The sequence below is a fragment of the Dasypus novemcinctus genome, unplaced genomic scaffold (genome assembly GCF_030445035.2).
Source record: "Dasypus novemcinctus isolate mDasNov1 unplaced genomic scaffold, mDasNov1.1.hap2 scaffold_413, whole genome shotgun sequence".
NCBI lineage: Eukaryota > Metazoa > Chordata > Mammalia > Cingulata > Dasypodidae > Dasypus > Dasypus novemcinctus.
Genome location: NW_026688377.1, coordinates 35572 through 57721, shown reverse-complemented (window position 1 = coordinate 57721; position 22150 = coordinate 35572). Strand labels below are relative to the sequence as shown.

Below are 22150 nucleotides of genomic sequence, written 5' to 3'. Positions count from 1 at the left end.
GGAGGCGTCAGGGTCCCCAGGGAGACGCCGGCGCAGCGTGGGGGGCCCCCGAGGAGGGGGGCGGGGGGCGAGGGGTCCCCACCCCGGGCCGCGTGGCCTCGAGCCCGGCCGGCCCAGATCCGGGCCCCTGGTTTTGCAGACTTGCCACCAGGCACCCCACCCACGGGGGCCCGGAAACACTTATTGAGCACCTCCTGTATACCAGCGCTGCGTGCGCCGATGTGGTGTGAGCAGGACCACCCCACCCCCCGGTTTCGTTGTGGGGCGGGTGGGCTGAGGCTTCCATCCTCCCATTTAACCCACATTTATTGAGCACTTACTGTATACCGGGCCCTGCTCTAGACCCAGGGATCCAGTGTTGGGTAGAAGAGATGAAAAAATCCCCCCGCTGTCCCCTAGAACCCTGGGGGGGGCAGTTGAGCCGCGGGGGGTCACGCGGAATCACTGTCGGGGCTGCGATGATGGAGACACCCACACGGCAGGCCAGGAGTCCAGGGGGGCCTCCTGGAGGAGGCGGGCTGTGCAGTGGAAACCCGTCGGCGTTCTCCGCGTCTTCCCGGCCGCACGGCCCCGGGCGGGGGTCCTCCACCTCGCCGGGCCTCCGGGGGGCCTGCAGGGAGGCGGGAGGTGGAGGCCGCCTCCTCGGGGCGGCAGGGGGGAGGCCGGGGACGGAATGCACAGCCCTGGCCTTCTTGGGGGACTCTGAGCTGAGAGCCGGAGGCTTGGGGCCCAGGAAGTTAGGTTCCCGGCAGAAGGAACGGCATGTGCGGAGGCTCAGAGGAGAGCTTACTCGGGGAGACTTCAGAGGGCGGGAGGATAGCATTTGGGCGCTGGGGGGGAAGCAAGCGAGGGTCTTGGGAGGGTCTTGGGACCCTGAGCGAGGGTCTCAAGCTCAGCCTGAGGAGACCGTCTCTGCAAAGGGACCGCGTCTCTCTCCTGAGATTGGCAAGGGAGAGATTCATGGGGACACCTGGTAGGCCCTCGGTCATTCATTCATTCATCATTCATTCATTCATTCAGCCTTCATCTCCTGGAAGCCCTTTGGGGCCTCGCTTTCTTCTGCTGAGCAGGAGGTCTGAGCCCTTCTGATGGGAGAGGTAGGGTGGGATGCCAGCACCTACAGCCCCAGGGGTCGAAGCTGGGCCAGAGGCAGGGATGGAGTGGGTGGAACTCGAGCGGAAATCGGAGGCCGTCTCAGCTGCCAGGGTGCGTGGAGGAGGGGCATTAGAACTGGGGCTTTGAAGGATAAATAGGCGTTTTCCAGGTGGAGAAAGCATTTCTCTTATTCATTCACATATGTACTGTGTTCGAGGCTCTATGATGGATGGATGGATGGATGGGTGGGTGGATGGATGAGTGGATTGGATGGATGGAGGATGTGAGGATAGCTGGTAAAAAGATGGATGGATGCTGTGGTGGGTGGGTAGAAGATGGATAGATAAATGAGTAGAGGATGGATGGAAGGAGGAGGGAAGGATGTGTGGGTGGATGGACGGAAGGATGGATGGAGGGATGGCAGACGGCTAGAAGATGGACACCGCCCCAGCATTTGCCACCTTCCCCCTTACCTGGGGAACGGGGATTGGTCTCCAACCTACCTCCACTTTTCATTTTTGCCTTGATCTTGGACAAGACGCCCCATCCGTTCTGAGCCCTCGTTCTCCTCATTTGTCAAAAAAGAAAGCACGATAGTGACCTGGCAGAGTAGGTGTAGAAATTAGAATGGAACGTGATGAGTGTAATTCGTCTGAGCGATGAGTTGCGCGTCGTAGGTGTCCTCAGTTGACGGGCAGGCGGTTGACGAGCCCGCAAATAGGGGCTCGTCCTGTGTGCCAGGCGCTGAGCTCTGGGGCTCTGGGGACACAAGCAAGTCAGGGGGCAGGAGGTACCGACCCATGAACCAGGAGACAAATGAATGCGGTTTAGACAGGAGCGAGTCGCTATGAAGAAAATCGAACAGGCTATCGGGGGGGGGCGCGGGGATGGCAGCTTAACTTGGCCAAAGGATGGATTCTCGAAGGCGGTGACGTTTGAGTGCGTGCCAGGTGACCAATGAAAAGGCTGTCGCCCTAAATCCAAGCGGGAGGCATTCCAGGGGCAAGGGCGGTGCGTTCAAAAGTCCTGGGGTCAGAAGGAGTCTGAGGCGTCGGCGCACCAGGAAGGGAGCCCCCTGGGAGGGCGGGGAGGCGAGGGGGCAGCTGCGTGCCGGCCTCGGCTGTCTTGGAGAGGACTTTGCCTTCTGCGCCAAGGCAGGTGGGCGCCACGGAGGGCTGCGGGCAGGAGAGGGACAGCCTCCCTCCGGGAGCTTCGACCCTGGGTCCCCGGCGCCCAGCCCTTCCTTGCCACCAGCGAGGCAAGGGTGACCTCGCAGAGAACCTCACGTTTAAATCGTCACCCTGAACCTTTTCTGGACGGGGAAACGAAGGTGAAGAGACCCTGAGAGTGGGGCTCAGAGAAGGCGCGGCGCCTGGCCGGGCCCCCCCAGAGGGTGGCAGGCAGCCTTTGAGGCCGGGGTCTTCGCGTCTGATTGGCAGGGAGGGGGCCGGAGGTGCCCACCATCGTTTGCATCCTGGCGCCCCGACTTTCTGCCGAGGGGAGGGACAGCTGGAGGACGTGGGGGGCTGGGGGCCCAGAGAGGGCAGGTGCCTCCCCAGGGCCACACAGTGAGTTCATTCTAGCAGCGTCGGCCCTGCAAGGAATTTGGAGGGCTGGGGCCATGCTTTTGCCCCCCTGGGCACTCCCTCTTTTTGGGGGTGTGGGGGGCCCTCCTGCGCACCACGTTGGGGCAAGCCGGAGAACCCTGGCAGGTCCGGAGAATTCCGAGGTGGCGGGTGGGGATTCCTCAAGAAGGGTCCACGGAGCTGGCGGGAAGGGTCTCCCGGGCTGGGGCGTCTTGGCTTTGACCTGAGGGCACCGGGGAGCCACAGCAGGTTTCAGGGCTGGGCCGGCGCCCGGGCCTGAGGGGCAGAAGGACGGGGGCGAGACTGGAGACCGAAGGCGGTGATCTGAGAGTCAATGGTGTGGTTGTCATGGAGATGAGACCCCCCTCGCTTCTCCCTCCACCTGGTCCAGCCCCGTCACCCCCTGCTCGGACCTGTGCAGTCACCTCCAGCTGGTGCCCAGCTCCCACCTGCACCATCTGCAGCTGTGCTCCCCGCAGCAGCCAGAGGGCGCCCGTGAGCACCAGGTCAGGGCCCGGCCCTCCTCTGCCCACAGCCTTCCGAGGCTCCCACCTCCCTCGGGGTGAAAGTCCACGTCTTCCCCAGGCCCCGCACGCACGAGCTGCCCTGTCCGCTCCCTGCCTTCCCTTCCTCCTGCTTGCCCCCCTCACTCCCTGTGCTCCAGCCACGCGGGCTCCTCGTTGTTCCTCCAATCCACCCAGTGCAGTCCAGCCTCGGGGCCTTTGCACGGGCTGTGCCCGCCACCTGGAACAGTCTTCCCCTGGATGGTCCCAGGGCTCCCTCCCTCGCCCACTTCAAAGGTCTCCTCTTCGGTGAGGCACATTTATAACCACAGCCCCTCAGCCCCGCAGTCCTCTCCCCTGCTTGGCTCTTTGCCCTTGAGATGAAGGCCGCTGACGTTCCATTGGTTTTGGTTTTTATCTTATTTATTCCCCACCCAAGTAGACCGGAAACCCCTTACGACAGAGATTTTTGCCTTTTGTGTTCACTGCTGTGTCCCCAGTACCTGGAAGAGTATCTGGGACAAAACAGATGGATGGATGGGTGGATGGATGGATGAATGGATGGATGGATGGATGGGTGGATGGATGGATGAATGGATGGATGGATGGATGGGGGGATGGGTAGAAGGGTGGATAGATGGATGGATGGGTGGGTGGATGGGTAGAAGAGTGGATGGTTGGATGGATGGAAGAATGGATGGATGGATGGGTGGGTGGATGGGTAGAAGAGTGGATGGTTAGATGGATGGAAGAATGGGTGGATGGATGGTGGTTGGATGGATGGGTAGAAGAGCGGATGGATGAATGGGTAGGTGGGTGGGTGGAATGGTGGATGGGTGAATGAGATGGATGGATGGATGGACTGATGGTTGGCTGGTGGCTGGCTGACTGGATGGAAGGATGGATGGATGGGTGGATGGGTGAGATGATGGATGGATGAATGGACTGATGGTTGGATGGATGGATGGATGCATGGATGGATGGATGGAAGATTGAATGGATGGGAGGATGGATAGATGGGTGGATAGGATGGATAAAACATGGATGGGTGGGTGGGTGGATGGAAGAATGGATTGATGGATGGATGGAGGGGTGGATAGGATGGATAAAGGATGGATGGATGGATGGATAGAAGAATGGATGGATAAAAGGATGGATGGATGGATGGGTGGGTGGGTGGATGGGTGGAAGAGTGGGTGAGATGATGGATGGATGGATGGACTGATGGCTGGCTGACTGGCTGGATGGATGGAAGAGCGTATGGATGGGAGGATGGATAGAAGAATGGATGGATGGATGGATGATGGGTGGATGGATGGGAGGATGGAAGGCTGGGTGGACAGGTGGTTTATGGTGGAAGGAGGGATCGAGGCTACTTTGGGGGTCCAGGCTGAACCCTCGGAAGCTCCAGCACTTGAGGCGGGAGCCGCCACGCAGGCAGCAGTGGAGACTGAGGAGGGCAGTCCTGGAGGCAGGGGGTGCCCGGGGAGGGGGGCGCTGCCTGGGGGGACCCCCGCAGAGCAGATGATGATTCCGCGAGTCAGCCAGTCAGCCTGCGGTGCTCGCTGTTCCCAGCCCCGGGCCGCGAGGACGGCGCCCACGTGGAGAGGGTGAGCGCGGCCGTGCGGCTGGGGGGCCTCCCGGAACCCCGGGGAGCGCTGCTCCAGGGAGGAGAAGGTGGGGCTCAGAGCAGCCGAGGGCCCCCCTAGGAGAAGGCGGCGCGTCTGGGCCCCAGACCCGAGTGGAGGGTACAGACCGAGCGTGGGGGGCGTCCGGCGTTGGCGGCAGGGGCCCCACACCCACGGCTGCAGCCAGGGAGGGAGGGAGGAGCTGGACGATACCGTTGGTGCATAATAGAGGCTCAGGGAATATCGGACAATCCTGTGCCAGGCATGGGGGGCCGAGGAGTCGATTAAAAATGACCCAGATGTGGCCGCTGCCCTTGAGAAGGCGACCTTGACAGGAGCAGGTCAAGGCGGAAAGAAAATCATCCGGTCGCTCGTTGGACAAATGTTTACCGCGGGCCTACTGTGTGCCTGGCATGATTTTGGTGCTGGGGCTCCGGCAGTGAACAAAACACACACACCCACAACGCGTGTCTTCTTGGAGCCGACGCTCCAGCCGGGGAGACAGACGTCAGTGAATGGAACAGATGTCACGTCAGGTGGCGATCAGGATGCTGGGGGGCGGGAACAAAGCGTGGGGGCTAGTTAGGGGCTCCCGTTTTAAACAGGGGGGCTCAGGAGAGGCTTCAGCCAAGAAGTGACATCCGAGCAAAGACCTGTGGGAAGGTAAAGGGCAAACTGTGCCGAGACCCGAGCGAAGGGCGCTCCAGCAGCCGTGCAAAGGCCCTGAGGCAGGAGCGCTGGAGGGGCAGCGAGGGGGAGAGCAGGGGGAGGGGCGGGTGGGGAGGGGACGGAGGGGGTCGTGCAGGGCCTGGCGGGCCGAGGAGGACTTCAGCTTTTCCCCCCCAGGGAGGTGGGAGCCACAGGGGGCTGCGGGCAGAGGAGGGCCGGGCCCTGCCCTGGTGCTCACGGGCACCCCCTGGCTGCTGCGGGGAGCACAGAAGGTGGGGGGCGGGGGCCGGGGGCCTGGGGGGCGAGGATGGGGCCGAGCAGGACCGAGGTGCAAAGCAGCAGAATTCTTGCTGAGCACCCACTGTGTGCTGGGCCACCTGCTGGGTGCTGGGGACGCAACGGTGTCTGGAAACACCCTGTCCCCGCGCCCACGGGGGTCACGGGCCAGAGAAGAGCTCGTGACCAGGTGCTTCCAGCCGGGACCCGGAGGGCAGCGTCCGGGAAAGGGGGGGTGACTGTGGGGGGCCGGGGAGGGGCGCGGTGGAGCCCGCGGGTGGCAGGGGGCGCGGGGCGCGCCTGGGGCAGGGGCCCTTAGGCACGCCCGGGGTCAGCCCTCAGCCCGTTTAAGCTCCCAGGGAAGTGACAAAGGTGCCTGACAAATGCCCAAAAATAAGGACCGAGGACAGCCAGGAGGCAAACCCCATTTGTGTTTCTTTTCCTTTTTTAGAAAAATCCTGGTGGTGGTGTTTTTTTTTAAAGCCATCAGCTCGGGGGGACGAGCTTCCGCGACTGGAAGAGCTCGGAGGCCCTGGCATTGTCCCCTCTCCCACGCCCCGTCCACCCTCAGTTTGGGTTCAAACCCAGGGCTTGTCTCGGGCTTGCTGTGTGACCCCGGGAGAGCCGCTTTGCCTCTCTGAGCCTGGCTTCATTCCCCTGCAACATGGGGGTGGAACCGGTGGAGGGCGAGGATTGGGGGACGGGGACCTCTCCCTGGGGGCTTCCTCTCGGCGCCATTTGGGGGGGGGCACTTTCAGCCCGGTCCCGGGTTCCCAGGCCCCCAAACCAGGCTCCGCGTCTTTCTTTCCGACCCCTCCTCGCCTCCCCCCTCCACATCCCCGCTCCCCCAAAGTTCCGCCTCGTCCATCCCTCACCCCGGCCCCCCGCGGCCCCCGCCGCAGCCGCCCCTCCGCCCCCTCCCCCCGCCTCCTGTCCTGTCCTCCAGCCCCCCCTTCACGCTGGCCCCGGCAAGGTCTTTCCAGCACACACTCTCCCCCGCTCACACCGCCCGTGGCTCCCCAGTACGCCTGGCGCGGGGTCACACCCTGCTGGCCGTTCGAAGCCCCTCGCCCCTTGCCTCGCGCCTCAGAGCCCCAGACACAAGCCACGTCCGTACCCCTTAAGCCGGGCGCACCGCGCCCCTCTGCTTCCCGCTCCAAGGTCCCTTCCTCCAGGAAGCCCTCAGTGACTCCCCAGCAAAAGCAATCTCTTGCCTTCTGGGCTTCTCCAGGCCCTGTGTCCTACCCCCCGCCCGGGCTGACCCCAGCCTGGGACCCCCACGGCCACCTCTGGTCACTTCTGCCAGGGAGAGCATTTGCTGGGGGGTCAGACAGAGCTGGGTGCAGTTCCTGACTCCACCCTTTCCTGTGTGTGACCTGGGCCACTGTGACCCTCAGTCTCTTTGTCTGTTAGGTGGGTCCCTTCCTCCCCTCCCCCCGCTCAGGAAAGCCATTGAAACCTCCTGCCCTGGGCAGAGTGGCCGCTGCTCCAACCCCTCTGGGCATCTGTGCCCGATGTTTTGGGGACCCCGTATGGCTAAGTAATCCCCTAATGATTCCATTTATCCACCAATCAAATGAAAAGGGCCCGGATTAGGAGGCCGGGGGCACGTGGTGGTCTTTTCCCCTGCGCTCGTGAGGTCTGTCTTTCTCTTAAAGTATCAGGGGTTGGGGCGAGTTTCAGAGATGGCAGTGCTGGCCCCGCCCTCTGGGGAGCAAAGGCACAAAGCTCAGCGGATGGGAATGAAGGCCGCGAATTTCAGTAACCCCGGGTTCGAATCCCAGCTGCTCCCCTTATCAGCTATGCAGCTTCCGGCAAGTCTCTCTGCCTCTCTGAGCCTCGGCTCCTCTAAAGGCTGATAACACACACCTCACAGGGTTCCTGTAGACGTACAGAGTTCGGGGGGCTGCCGAAGTGCCTGGTAATTAGGTGCCTGTTAGTACCTTCCTGAGAGGGGGAATAGTGCAGAGGAGAACAAGGGCTCGAGTCAGGGCTCCAGGGTTCAAATCCTGAGTCCATTGCTGCAGGAACGTGGGCCTCAGTGACCAGTGCCTCAGTTTCCCCATCTGTAAAAGGGCATGACAATAGCGTCCTCCTCGTGGGCTGATGGGGGATGCCAAGGACTAATACGGTGACATGCCATTAAGACGGCGGGCGCTCAGCCGACGGCAGCTACTATTGTCATGGACTCAAGAAATCCTAAAAGCTCAGGTCTTAGGGGCGGGAGAGCAAAGGATCTCGATGTGAGGGGGCACCTTCGAGATTCTCTGGCAAAGAAGCTCTCTCTCTGTGTAGCCTCTGCTTGCTTTCCTCCAGGGACGGGGAGCTCCCTCCCTCCCAGGAGAGCTGTGCTGAAGCCGAGCTAGGTATTAGGAAACTTGACCACGCAGAGTCTCCTGCTTCCCACTGGCCCCTGCTCTGCCCCTTGGGGCGTGAGAAATTTGGGGGCAGCGTCTGTGACTTCCAGGCCTCGAGCACGAGGGTGAGCGTGACGGCCTCTTTCCCTGCCTCCGCCTGTTCAGGAGCCCCCTGGGCTCGGCCGGCGTCGGGGAGGGCTGCCGCACACCCCTTCCCGGGCCCCTCATCGTCAGCAGGGCTGGCGTGTGGCGGGAGGTGGCCGGGGCTGGCGCGGGCGCTGGGGGGGCTGCGGCTCACGCTGAGGCTGACGCGCGGCAAACTGCGCCCCTCACGGTTGGAACAAGGTCCTGACCTCTTCAGCAGCTGGTCCAGCCCCAGACTTCCTCAAAGCTCCCAGGAAAGACCCTTCAGGGAGAGCTACAGCCAGGGCCCTTCCCCCTCCCCGTATGTCCCAGGGGAGCAGGTGGGAACTCAGAAAATAGGCAAACCACAGGCAGTGTGTTCCGTTGATTGGAGCAGGATGGAGTCAGACCCCGGATGCACCATTTCTTTTCTGTGTGACATTGGGCAAACCAGTTCCCCTCTCTGTGCCTCAGGCTTCTCGCCTATAAAATGGGGACAATAACGGCAGCGACTCCATGGAGTTGTTCTGAAGACTGAGTGAGTTGATGTGCGCCTCCGATAAAACAGCCATAAATGCTACATGGAGTGCTAGCTTTTAAGTATTAAAACCACCGAGGGAAGTGCTTGGGGCTCAAGCGATTGGGCTCCCGCCTACCACACAGGAGATCCCGGGTTCATGGTGCCTCCTAGAGAAGGTGAGCTGGCATGACGGCAGGCGTGGCAAGCTGACACAAGATGACGCAACAAAGAGACACAAAGAAGGAAGACAATGAGAGACACAGCAAACCAGGGAGCTGAGGTGGCTCAAGTGATTGAGCCACATGGGAAGTCCTAGTGCCTCCTAAAGAGAAGATGAGCAGACACAGAGAGCACACAGCAAATGGACACAGAGAGCAGACAACAACCGCAAACAATGGGGGGGGATAAATAAATAAAATAAATCTTAAAAAAAAAACAAAACATTGAGGGAGTGGATGTGGCTCAAGCAGTTGGGCACCCGCCTCCCACATGGGAAGTCCTGGGTTCGGTTCCTGGTGCCTCCTAACGAAGATGAGCAGACAATGAAGAAACACAACGAGCAGACAACGGGCAGGCAGACGAGGGCACCATCTCGGGACGGGGCATTGAATCTATGAAAATTATGAAAAGCCTGTGCTGATTGGGAGCCATAAGTCAAGACTCTGTTTATTCAGAGACAGGGACGCCCTCACACATTTTCACCAACTAGAAAGAAAAGCTAAGAGGCCACGAAACGATGGGGCGGAAAGACCGGGGAAGAGACTCCCCGGGCCCCTGCGTTTCAGCACCAAGGACAGCGGCCCGCGAAGCTTGTTTTTTTCCCCCTCTCGCCGCAAACCTCGCCGGCTCAAGGCTGATGACCTTGAAGGTGGCTTGGAGGGGGGGTCCCACCCCTGCCCCTCTGGGGCCAGGGCCCCCCATGCTCTTCAGACAGAGAGAGAGAGCTCCCCAAGCAATACAGGATCCGAGGAGGAAGGCCTCCCCTGTTTTTCAGCTGCCGGCCGCCCACTTCCTTGCTGTGCCTGCCTGATTTCTCTCAGGCATTACTGCCCATTGTCCGCGCACTCTCCTTCCCATGAAGAACCCGGGGAATTAAATTCGGATTATAGAATCACTAAAAAGAGAGTGGAGAGAGAAGCCGTGGGTTGGAGGAAGACATCTGCCTCACCTCTACTCAAAAAAGGATAAGTATACAGACTATATAAAGAACTCCTACAAAGCAACAAGGCACCCAACTTCTAATGACTATAGAAATGCGCCTCAAAACCCCCAAGAGATGCAGCTACACACCCACGTAATGGCTAACATTTCAAAGGCAGCAAAACCAAGTGTCGGTGAAACTGAGGCGCTAAACGGAGCTCCCATACCCTCTGGAAAGAATATGTATTGGTGTAACACACTTTGAAGACTGTTTGAAATAATTGATTTAAACTAAACATATGCCTGCGCTACGAGCAGCAATTTCAGGAATCCCTGCGTTTGCCTTCGTGCGTCAAAATACGCATAAAAGAATGCTCACAGAAGCATTACCCGCAATAGCCCCAAAGAGCAAGGAACCCAAACGCCCATCAACAGGAAAATGGGTAAACACTCCGTGGCACATTCCCACGATAAAACACCCTGCAGGAACAGAAAGGAATCAATCCCCGAAACACACAGCCCCCTGTCGTTGCGGGTACGTGGAGCGAAAGAGGCCAGGCACGACAGCACACGGAGGTGACGATTCCATTTATACAAGTTCAAAAGCAGGAAGCACTCAGCTGCATTGATTGGTGACGCAGGTGGGGCGATAAGCCATAAATAAAAGCAAAGATGTGGGTATTATGAGAGCCAGGGGAGCGGTTACTTCTGAGCGAGGGAGGGGCTCCTGACGGGGCGGGGGAAGCTGCGGCCTTCTGGTAGCTTCCGTGCTGTATTTCTTGACCCTGGAGATGGTTCTGTGGCTTTTTAACGCTCGGTGGCACCGCTGACTTTTTCGGGGAGTGTGTTTGTAATACGTCCCTATTATAAATGTTGTGTGTTTGTGGGTAAGGCAAGCCCCTCTCGGGCCTGGGGCGGACCCCCGCCCCCCCACTGCCCGGCCCCGGCCGGGGGGAGCTGGCGGCGTGGCCTGCGCAGCCGGCGGGACCAAGCCCGGACGAGCTCCCAAATGGGGCTGCAGTGGACACCTTTGGCTGGTCCCGGGGACCTCGATTCAGGGCAGCCCCACGCGGGAGGCAAGGACCAGGAGGCAGGGCTGGGGTAGGCAGGCTTGAGGCGAGCGGAGCTGAGCCCCACGGCACCTGGGGAGGCAAAGCGGGGGACGGGGCTGGGGCCCAGAAGCCCCGTGTCCAGGCTGCGGATCAAGATTCTTCCAAGTCCCTTGAGCTCGTTGTTCGTCCTCTGGGGTGTCTCCTTGCCTCCCCCCGCCCCGTCTCTGCCCCTCTCACCCCCGTACCCCCCACCCCAGGCCATCGCCCGGGGGACACCCTCTCTCTGGCCCCAGCCCTGGCCTCTCCTGCCCCACCTTGCCCTTGGTTGCGTTGCCACGCCCTTCTAGCTCAGCCCCCATCCCACGCCCGGACCCTCCTCTCTGATGGGGGGAAACTGAGGCTCAAGAGGGACACGAGGCCCACCCCAGTGCCAGGGGCCCCGGCTGGCTCTCTGGGGCCACTGGGCCCCTCTCGCCCCCCCGACCTGGGGACAGCTGCCTTGCCAAAGCCCACCGCCTGCCCCTCGCTCGGCGCCGCCCACGGCCCCCGCGGCCTCCTGACGCCCCGGCTTCTCCCCCCCCGCAGGCTGTGCCTTCCTCACCTACTGTGCCCGGGATTCCGCCATCAAAGCTCAGACCGCCCTGCACGAGCAGAAGACGCTGCCCGGGGTGAGTGCTGGGGGGCCCTCGAGAGGGGTTTGGGGGTGCTCAGCCCGGGGAGGGGGGGCCCAGGCGCTTTTGGGACCCGCTGTGAAAATCCACCAGACTCTCCACCCAGAAAGAGGCTCCAACCCGGAGACGCGGGGCGGAAATCCTCATTGGACCGAGCATCTATTAACTGCCTACTGCACGCAGGCGCTCGGCTGCCCACCAGCGTCGGGGGGGGGCAGGGTGTGGTGGCACAGGTTGCGGACTGCACAAGGGCAACTGGCCGGGGTCGCGCGTGTCGAGCTGAGACCCGAAGGATGCGGGGGCGTGGCCTCAGACCTTCCAGGCGCGGGGGGGGGGGGGGGGGGGCGGGGCACGGCCGTGCAAGGGCCCTGAGGTGAGACGGGGCCTGAGGCTGGAGCAGGGCGGGGGAGGGGAGGGGGGGCCGAGGCAGGTCGCAGTGGGGAGTAGCCGGGCCCCGCCCCCCACTTCTCGGCCTCCAAAAGAAAGCGTTTATTTGTCCTTGTCCTTAGGAAGCAAACGGAGCCTGAGCGCTGGGGCGCAGGGGCTGCTCGGGTGGTATTTTCACTGCGGGGGGGAGGCTGGCCCAGCCCGTGTCCCTGCCGGCTCTTTCTCGTCACCCCTCCCCGAGCCAGCGGAGGGGTTCTGGGCATGGCCTCGGCCCCTTCTGGAAGGACGAAGCTCCCCCCTTCCTTCGGCTGGGAGGGGCGTGAGGGCCACCCCCGCCGCCTTCTTGCCAGCCCGTCCTCGCTGGGTGACAGCGGGCGAGCCGCCTGACCTTCAGCCCTGGGAGAGAATAACGGGGCAGGCCTCGTGGGGAGGGTGGTCAGGGAGGGCTTCCTGGTGGAGGCGGCGTGTGAGCAGAGCCCGAGGAGACGAGCGGGGAGGGCGGCCTCGGCAAGGGCGACCCAGCAGCCTGGGGAGCCCACACCCCAGCGTCGCTCTCCTCCGGGACCTCCTTCCGGGGCCTCCCAGAACCCCCTGGAAGCTCTAGGGCAGGCCAGCCTGCACAGCGCCCCGGGGGGGCAGGGGGTCCCCAAGCCTCAGAACTGTAGCTGTGGTTTTTTGGTGCCCCCTGGGGACACCCCAGCCGTCCCCCAGGCCCCCCCACGAGGGCTGCAACCAGCCACGGGCCCCCTTTCGGTGTCTCCTCCTGGCTCCTTCCCCCCACATCCTCTCCAGCCCCTCTGCCCCTGGCCCTCTCCTCACTGCCCCCCTCTGCAGCCCCCAGGTCCCCAGGTTCAAATCCCAGCACCACCCCTCTGCAGCCGTGTGGCCCTACACGAACGGCCTTCCGCCAGCCCTCGGGATCTCAATTTTCCTCTTCTCCAGCATGGGCACCAGCCTCTCTCTACCCCGCCCGGGGTGGGGACGGGGGCGGCGTGGGCGCACAGCGCGCCGTGCCTTCGCAGGGGCTGAGCCCTTCCAGTTCTGTCTCTGGTAGTTTCCAGGTCCCAGAGAGGACCCGGCCGGAGCTCCAGCTCCCGACGTCCCTCCCTTCTTCCCCTGGATCGGAAGCCCCCCCTCAGGGGCAGGCCCTGAGCTGGGTCCTCAGTGCCCATGTGCTCATTCCACAAGGATTTATTGAGCTCCTACTGTATGCCAGCACAGAGAATACAGTCATCACCAAACACAACCTGAATAAGTAAACCTAGAAGATAATCTCTAATGGTGAAAACAACTTTGGGATAAGACTTGCAGAGGGGCTCCATTTAGATGGGGAGGGAAGCGCCCTGCGCCACCTTCAGGAAGAGTGTTCCAGGTAGTGGGAATAGCCAGTGCAAAGGCCCCGAGGCAGGACCGAGCCTGCTGCTTGGGCGAGAGCGCCGGAGGTGAGGAGTGGAGCAGACCGAGGAGTGGGGAGAGTGGGGCGGGGGCGAAGGGAAGGAAGCGGGGTCAGAGCGCGGCGGTGGGGAGGTTGGGTTTTATTCTGGGGTCCCTGGGGCTGAGGCAGGGGTGTACGCAGGGGAAAGAATTGGTTTTGTTTCCCCTTTTAAAAGCCCTTGGCGACTAATGTGCAGAGAGGGGGTGTTGGGGCGCACGGGGGCCAGTAGGGAGATCCGGGGGGGCGGGGGGCTGGTGTGGTCGTCCAGGCAAGCGACAGGAACGTCTTGGACTCCACTAGGGTGGGTGCACCCCGGGTGCATCTCGAAGGCAGGGCTGGGGGTGGGGCTCGGGGCCTGGGGCCGCTGTGACAGGGGACCCCAAACGGGGTGGCTTCAAACCCCAGAGGCCGATCGTCCCCCGGAAGGCAGGAGCCAGCGCGGCGCTGGCAGGGCTCGCTCCCCGCTTCTGGCGCTTCCCGCCGTCCTTGGCTCGCGGCCGCCTCCACCTTCAGACAGGCCTCTTCTCCGCGCCCCTCAAATCGGCCCCTGCCGTGGGGTCCCCGGCTCAGCCGGAATCCGAGCTGAGCTCATCCCTCGCCCGGTCCCCGAGGGACCCCATTCCAAGTAAGGTCGCGTTTATAGGTTCCAGGGGGGCGGCACCCGCACATATCCTTTTTTTTCGGGGCGGGGGGCTACCACCCAGCCCACGACAGAAGGGGGGTGACCCCGGAAGGAAGGGGCCAGGCGTCAGGGCGGCCGTGGGTGGCGCCGGGAAGGAGGAGCTGGTAACCTGGGTGGACGGCTTAGCCGGGGGCAAACAGGGCGGCTTCTCGGAGGAGGAGGCATCTGCGCCGAGTCGGGAGCCATCGGGAGGCTTTCGACGGAGGAGGCAGGGCTGGGGGCGGGCTGCGGGGGCGGGAAGGCGGGTGGGGTTCAAGGGTTGGGGACAACGAGCGCCTCAGTTGTGCGGCCAAGTCCGGAAGAGCGATTCTGGAGCCGCTGCTGGTTGTCGAGAGCTGGAGGCGCGGGGACTCCCGGCATGAAGTGGGTGGAGGGCGGGAGGCTGCTCAGCCCCCACAAGGCCTGCGACCACCCCCCCACCCCCCCAGAACGATCTGGCCCCAATGTCAACAGTGCCGAGGCCGGAAACTCTGGTTACGAGAGCAGGGGGCTAGCGGGAGAATGTTTTAGAGCAGGGTTGTCCGACGGACACGTGACGCAAGCGACATACGCACTACGAATGTTCGAGGAGCCCATTTGAAACGTAAAAAGAAGCGGGAGAAATGCATTGTAGCGATCGTTTCATTTTAGCCCGGATATCTAAAAATCTTATCAACGGGCAATCAGTATAACAATTCTTAGCGCGCCAGCTCCCAGGCCTTTCTTTTTGTACTCATCTCTGGAATCTGATGTGTATTTGGCGTTCTGAGACATCTCCACGTGGACGCTACGTTTTTTTAACCGGGATTTTATTAAATTCAAGATTGAAAAAGTGCACTCGGGCGCCCAAGTTGTTCTGAGCACACTTAAACCTTTCCAAGGACAGAATCCGGTATCCATTTTCAGATTGACATTGATATTATGATTACACAAAATTAAAAATTCTAGTCTTCAGTTGCACGAGCCGCGTTTCAAGTGCTCAGTCGCCACACGCGACCGGGGGTCAGCAAACGTTTTCTGTCAAGGGTCAGAGCCTAAATATTTTAGGCTTTGCAGGTGGCCGCTATCACAGCCGTCCAGCTCGGAAGCTATAGCACAGGCGCAGCCATCAGCAACAGGGAAGCAAACTGGCATGGCTGCGTGCCGATAAAACTTTATTGACAACACTAGGAGGCAGGCAGGAATAGGCCCCTGGACCGTGGATTGGAAATCCCTGTCCTAGACGAGTGCCGACCGGTAGAACTCCCCAGCATGAAGGAAATGCTCCACATCTGCACCGTCCAGCCTAGTGGCCACTTGCCCCACGTGGCTACTGAGACACTGAATCTTTAATGCTATTTAATCTTAATAAATTTACATTTGAACTTGCACGGTCATGGGATTGGTTGGCCCCAGTCTAAAACATTCTAGGTTCGCAAATGTCCATTCTGGTGGTGGATCCCTCCATCTGCAATCCCGTGACGATGTAAGTTCAAATAAGACTCTGACGTCCGCTGGGGGGCTGGGGGGGCTCCCAGCTGTTTGATGGAGGCGGAGACGGTGGCTCAGGGCGGGGGGGAAGGGACCTGCCCGAGGCCAAGCAGCAAAGCAGGGGCTGGCAGGGACTTCGGATCGGATCTGCCCGAAGCCACAAGCCTCTAACCTCTGTCTTCTCCAGTTTGGCTCCTTGCGGTGGGGCCAGGCTTAGAGCAAGACGCCTTAAAATCCGAGGAGTACTGCGCGCTTGCCCAAAAGTGCATGTCACACAAACAATCACAAAGCAAACATCCCCACCTCTACCTCGAGACCCCTCCCACCCTCAGTTCCCCCTCTTCCCGCTGAGGGAGCCACGCTCTTGACATTATGGGAACCAGTTTCTGCTTTTCCTCATCGTGTTACCACGGATGAACACATCCCTAAAATATTAGGAGGCTTTTGCCAGTTTCCCTTGTCATTTAATATGAGTGAAATTATATCCCATGTAGGCTTTTGTGCCTGCTTTTTCCCCCCTCAAGATGACTTGGGTAAGATCCATCCGCATTGTTGCAGGTATCGGCGATTTGTCCTTTTTCGTTGCTGTATAGTATTCCACGGCACGACTGTGTAATTTGCTTATCCATTCTCCCGCGGATGGACATACGGGTTGTCTCCATATTCGGCTGCTGTGAATGGGGCCGCCGGGAGCAGCCTTGTTTGCTTCTTTTGGGGGACGCCTGTCCCATTTCGGTTGGGGGTGTACCTTCAGCCTCTGTCGGTAACATCCACCCGATTAGCAAAAGGGTTGGCTTTTGGGGTGCCCCTCCCTCCCCCGAGGACGCCCACAGTAATGCCACCGGCTCTCCCAGAGGGACAAAAGCCACGGGCTAATTTGCTCCTCGCACGAGGACAGACGGGGGGCCGCCGGGGCGAGAGGCGCCCTCCCCTCCCAGCTGTGCCCGAGCTCCGCCCGCAGAGACGGCGCGGCCGCGCCACGAGGCAGCCCCGTGCTGGAAGAGCCCGCCCCACGGGCTCGCGCGCTCGCACACGCCCACTCAGCCAGCCCAAGTCGGGTGGCAGGGCCGGGTCACGCTAGACACGTCAGCTGTCACCTCCCACCCCCCAAAAAAAACCACCCTCCCCTGCGCACGTGTTTGTCGGGGAAAAAAGAATGGAGTGGCTGCTTCTGGCTTTTTAAAATCTCTTTGTAAACCGGGACGGGGGTGACCCCAGGACATTTGCTGCCCCTGTCCCCCCCCTCCACGGCATAAGGGGGAGTGCCACCCTCCTTGCCCAGCTCCCTCTGCTAGGGAGAGAGCGGGCTAGGATCCCAAGGCGAATTACAGGGTCCCAGACTAGAGCCGAGAAGGGAGGCCGCTCTTTCCTGGTGAAGGCCTTGGGGTGCAATGGACACCCCAGTCCCGGCGGCCAGCCCTCTCCCTGCCGGAGCACCCGAGGGTCCCCCCATCCAGATCCCTCTTGCTTTCTTCGAGTTCAGACGTGGCCAACGCCGCGGGCCGGCTCCCCTTCCCGTGCCCCCAGGGGGCTCTGGGGTGTCCCGCCCCCCCATAGGAATCACCCCCACCCTCACCCCCAGAGTCCCAGGGCTTGACCCAGAGTCACGCCGAGCCTGAGAAAGGAGGGAGGGGAGGGGGCCGCGGGTGCCAGCGCGCCTGATGACCGGTCCTCCCCGGGCCTCAGTTTCCCCACCTGTGAAACGGGACCACGGAGGCGTCTCACGACGCGTGTCCTGGCACATTGGCGCCAGGTCCAGGCCACGACGCCGGGCGAGGGGTTTCTCCTCCCTGGGTCTGTAAATGGGGGGCCTCGAGGCACAGCCGGGGGCGAGGGTCCGGAGTCTGCAGGGGAGCTCACCTGGGATCTCGGCCGTGGGCAGAGGGGCCCCCCGGCCCCCGCCCCCAGGAGCTCGCCCAGAAGAGGGCCAGCGTGCGCGCGCGTGCACGGCCGCGATGACGCCAGAGCCCTGGCACGGCGAGGGAGGCAGATGGAGAGCCGGGGAAGGCGCGGGAAGGAGGTGGCACCCAAGAGGGGCTCGGAGGGCAGGGTGGTGGAGGGGACACGTTCCGAGCCGGGCCGCGCACCGCCAACGACCGGGCTGTGGCGGGAGGAGGGGGCGGCTGGGGCTGCACAGCAAAGGGGCTTCAAAGAGCTGGGGGGTCTTTCTTTCCCAAGGGCACTGGGGAGCTACGGCAGGGGTGAGAGCAGGAGAGGGGAGCGTTGTGTTAGGGGTCGGGGTCCCCCCTCTCCCATCCACATCCCGCGGCTCCCAAACGCGAAACTTTGCAAATCCTGGAGAATCGGAGGCTGCCCCCACCTGACCCCCGGAGACTCCTCCTGCAGGCCTTCCCCCCCCCCGGGGCCTCAGTTTCCCCATCTGGAACAAGCACAGGTTGGACCTCAAGGGCCCCGCGTCCCCGGTTACGTCTGCTTGGCTGAGCTCACGCACCAAGCCGGATCCCACAGGTCCAGCCCCCACCCCCACCGCGGGCTCCTGACCCTTCCGGAACACCAGCCCCCAGGACCCCTGGGCTAGAGGGGTGGCTGGGTGCTCGGGGGACCCCTGAGGAGAAGGGCAGGGAGCGGACCTCTGCTCCTGACCGCTGCCTCCTGCCCGGCCTCGGTTTGCCCCCCTTGTAAAATGGAGATGAAGGTTTCCGTCTCATCAAGTTTGGAGAGCAAATGAGCCGGTGGTATCGCTCCAGCCTGAGCCACGGTCTCCACTCCCTCCAACAAACTCCTACTCCTACTCCAACACCCACTCAGAGTTTCCATCGTCAGTCCAGCTCGGGAATAGCCTTCCACCTCTCACCGCCCCCTGCTCTGGGCTTCTCCAGGGCTGGGAGTCTGCGCCTGGCTCTTCCCCCCCACCAGACGGTTGGGGTCCTCTCTGGGTTCCCCAAATTAGTCCTGGGCACGCTGGAAGGGATGGCGACTAGATGACAAGAGAAAGGGAGCCAGGCAGGGATGGAGAGCCACAGAAGGTGGAGGAGGGAGGGCGGGCATCCGGCAGGGCCCTGGGTGGGACAGATGGAGAGGAGCCGGAGGAGGTGGGCAGAGCCAGCTGGGCGGGCAGGGGCGGCAGGGGGGGTGGGGGGACCCAGCTCCCCGCCCCCCCCTCCGGGCCCGGCCGCCCCCTCCCCGGCTCCGGCCGGCCCGGCCCGCCGTCAGCGGCGTGTGCGCGCCTGAGCGCCCCGGGGCGGGGCGGGCACGTGGGTGCCCGCCTGGCGCACGGCTCCGGGGCGGCCGCGGCGGGTGAGGCGGGGCGCGAGGCCGCGGGCAGGGGGTGTCGGGGCCGCCCCTGACCATGGGCTCAGGAGTGGGGGGCGGCTGGAGAGGAGGGGGCGGCCCGCCTGGCTCCCTGGTGCCAAGCCAGGGCGCCCTCTTCCCGCCCGCGCCCCTGCCGAGCCGACCCGGGGGGGCAGCGGCGGGAAGTCGCGGCTTGGCGGCGCGGGGAGGGGGGATGGGGAATAGGTACCCCCAGGTCCCCAGGCTGGGGTGGGGGTGGAGACGCCGGGGGGGGGGTGGGGGGCAGACTCTCTCCCCGCGGCCGCCCCCTCCCTGGGCTCATCCAGTTCCAGAAGATTATATTTAAATATCTCTTTTGTGCGAGGCAGGAGCTGGGCTCGGGGCCCTAAGAGGCGGTTTCCATGGCAACAACAATTGCCAGCTTCCGTGGGGTGAATCAGCGTTGCCATGGCAACCCCATCCTCATCGGCCCAAGGTGCTGGGAGGGGGGGGAGGAGGTGAGGGCCAGCGGAGGCGGGGTGGGAACGGTGGGGGGGGGTGGAGAGCAGGAGGCGGCAGCTCAGGTACCCCCACCCCCGCGCGCCGCCCTGGGCCCCCACTGGTCCCATCTGGTTGAAGGCAGCCCCCCCCTCGCACCGCCCGCTAGCAGGGGGGGTCCTGGGGTCTGAGGGCTGGGGAGGGGTGCAGCTGCCTGGTGGGGGGGAGGGTGGCGTGGGGTTGACCTTTCAGGGCCCTTCCGAGGGGGCGGCCGGGCGGCAGGGAGGCTTGGCCGGGGGAGTCGGGGTGCCAGATGGAGGGGAGGCGGGGGCCCCTTTGGGTTCCGGGGCTCCCCGAGGCTGGGCGCAAATTGAGGTGGCGGGGACACACCCTCGGGGGGAGGGGGGAGTCTCAGAAAGGGGAGGGGGACAGAGAGGAGAAGGGAGGGAGGCTTGGGGAAGGATCTGAGAGGAGAGGGGCTCGGAGGAGGGCGCTGGTTGGGGGAGGGGGGTCCAAGGGACAGCAGAGCGCCACGTGCCCGCGCCTTCTCTGTGCCGGACGCTGACCCCAAGATCTGCCAGGTGAAGAGGGCACCTCAGAGCCCAGGCGTCGCGTGGGCCTGGGGCTCGGCCCCGGGAGAGGTGCCTTCCTGATCTGGAAGGTTCTGTGCAACAAACTCCCTTGGGGCCCCGTTGTCCCCCGCCCTGGGTGGGGTGAGGCTGCAGACCCCAGTCTGGAAGGAGACAGAGCAAGAAGGACACAGATGCTACCAGCCCTGGAGCACGTGGGGTTGCCGGAGCCCGGAGGGCTGGGGGGATGGCCTGGATGGGGCTTTTGAGCTGGGTTTTGGAGGATGAATAGGAGTTCACCAGAGACAGCAGGTTGGGGGGAGGATTCAGTCCCAGGACCAAAGGAGAAGCCAATGCCAGCCCCTCCTCCCACAGTCTCTGGTCTGTTCTCAAATGTCCATACCCAGAGCTGAGTACGTTGAGATAGGAGAGGAGCTCTTCCACTGACCGTCATTTTCAGTGACTAGAATGGGGGCAGAGGTGTCCAGGTGGAAGGCAGGGCCACTGAGGCTTGACAGTCCTCTCCCAGCCCCCGTCCAAAGCTCATGAGAGCTGGCTACAGGGATCTGCCTTGGTGTATCAGTCAGCTACTGCTGAGTAACAAATGATGCCGAAATTGAGCGGCGTGAAGCAACAGCCATCGTATTTGTTCCTGACTCTGGGCGCGGCAAGCCCAGGATCCCCAGGCCGCTGCAGGCTCCACTGCAGCTGGACGGGCCGGGACAGAGGGCCTGGCGGAACCAGCACTGGCCTGGCGGCTGCCCGCTCTTCCAGGACACCTGCCCTCTTCCAGAAGCCCGGGCTTGTTCACCGGCGGCGAGGATAAGAGTGGAAGTTCCAGACCTCCCGTGGCCGTGGCTTGGAACTCCCACAATGCCCTCCTGCCCCATTCTACTGGCCATAGCAAACCACGTGGCCGAGTTCAGATTCGAGAAGGGGCGGGGACAGCCTCTTGACGGGAGGAGCTACAAAATCCCGTCACGAAGGGATGTGTGTCCAGTTCAGGGAGGGGTAGGAGGAGCTGGGCCACCATTGCAGGCCATCTGTCACGCTTGGGGAAGTCAGGGGGCTTCCTGGAGGAGGGGGCGTGCCTGCTGGGTTTTGCAGGCTAACTAAGAGTTTGCCAGCCAGCAGGCGCAAAGGCCCAGAGGTGCCACCAGGTTTTTTGGTTTGACTGGGGTGTGGGAGACTGCTGGGGGGCCCCGGGGGGCTCAGGCTGGGGAGGCGGGCGGGCATTGCAGTCATGCAGGGTCCATCGTGGGGTGCTCCCAGCCCCTCCAGTGCCCACCTTTACGCCCCTGCCCCTTCTCTCCACAGATGGCGCGACCAATCCAGGTGAAGCCTGCCGACAGCGAAAGCCGCGGAGGTAGTTGCCATCTCTCCGTGGCCGCCAGGAGCCTCCCTTCCAAGGCTGGGGGTGGGGGAGGAGAGGGGAGAGCCTCCCCCACGCTGGGGCCGGCGACAGAGGCCTGCCCGCCTGGGGCCTCCCTGCTCGCACACACGCACGTACGCGGGCCCGCAAGCCCGCGGCGAGCCCCGCTGATGGGGGTGGGGGGTCCTCAGAGCCAGCGGGAGCGGGGCCCGGGAGGGGCTGTGGATGGCACCGTGGGCTCCACGTTTGCACGCCCGCCAGGCTCACACGTGGGCATGTGTGCGGGCGTGCATGCCTGAGCGCGCAGGGCCGAGGGGGTGCAGGCGTGCAGGCTGGAAGTCAGGGCATCTGCGTGGAGCTGCCCCTGAGCTCAGGACTGCGGGGTGGGGGTGGTACTTGGCCAAGGGCTCCATGCCCTGTCGTTGCTGGAGATTGCTGTGTCAGGAGACCCAGAGGAAAAAACAGCTGGCCTGGGAGGGTATGGGGCAGGGCCGTTAGGGCCCCTGTGTTTGTGTAGGAGCCTGGGCCAGGAGCCCCTTTCAAACGCTCTCCACCCCCGCTGCCAGGGTTGGGAAGGGGAGTGGAGGGCTGGCGTCTTCGGGTGCCCATTTCTGTCTTCTTGCTTTGTCTGTTCTTCCGTCCTCTCATCTCTCTCTGCCCTTCTGGGTGCCTGTCTCCTGTCTTTCTCTTTGCCTTTTTCTCTCTCCATCTCTCCCTGCCTCTCTGCCTCTCCTTCTCTCCCTGATGCTCAGTCCCCCTGCTTTGGCATCTCTCTCTTCCTCCCAGCCCCATGACTGACAGCTGCCCGAGAACGGGTTTCCATAGCAACCCGGCTCAGCATCCCTGGGCGCCGAACCTGCCAAGCCCCTGATTACCGGGAGCGGCCGTGCCCCGGGGGGAGGGGGCC

The 22150-nt window shown here is 62.9% G+C and overlaps 1 protein-coding gene across 4 annotated transcripts in view; it reads left to right on the top strand.

The window, feature by feature from the left end:
* Window positions 1-22150, top strand: part of CELF5 (CUGBP Elav-like family member 5) — a 44636-nt gene that overhangs the window by 3522 nt on the left and 18964 nt on the right. For 2 of the 4 annotated variants that reach the window (XM_058292870.2, XM_058292868.2), the window contains exons 2-3: window positions 11535-11617; window positions 21189-21240. In XM_058292870.2, coding sequence (XP_058148853.1) covers window positions 11535-11617; window positions 21189-21240 — 135 coding nt within the window. The remainder of the gene's footprint in view (window positions 1-11534; window positions 11618-21188; window positions 21241-22150) is intronic. The other 2 variants (XM_058292869.2, XM_058292867.2) reach the window with 1 other exon arrangement.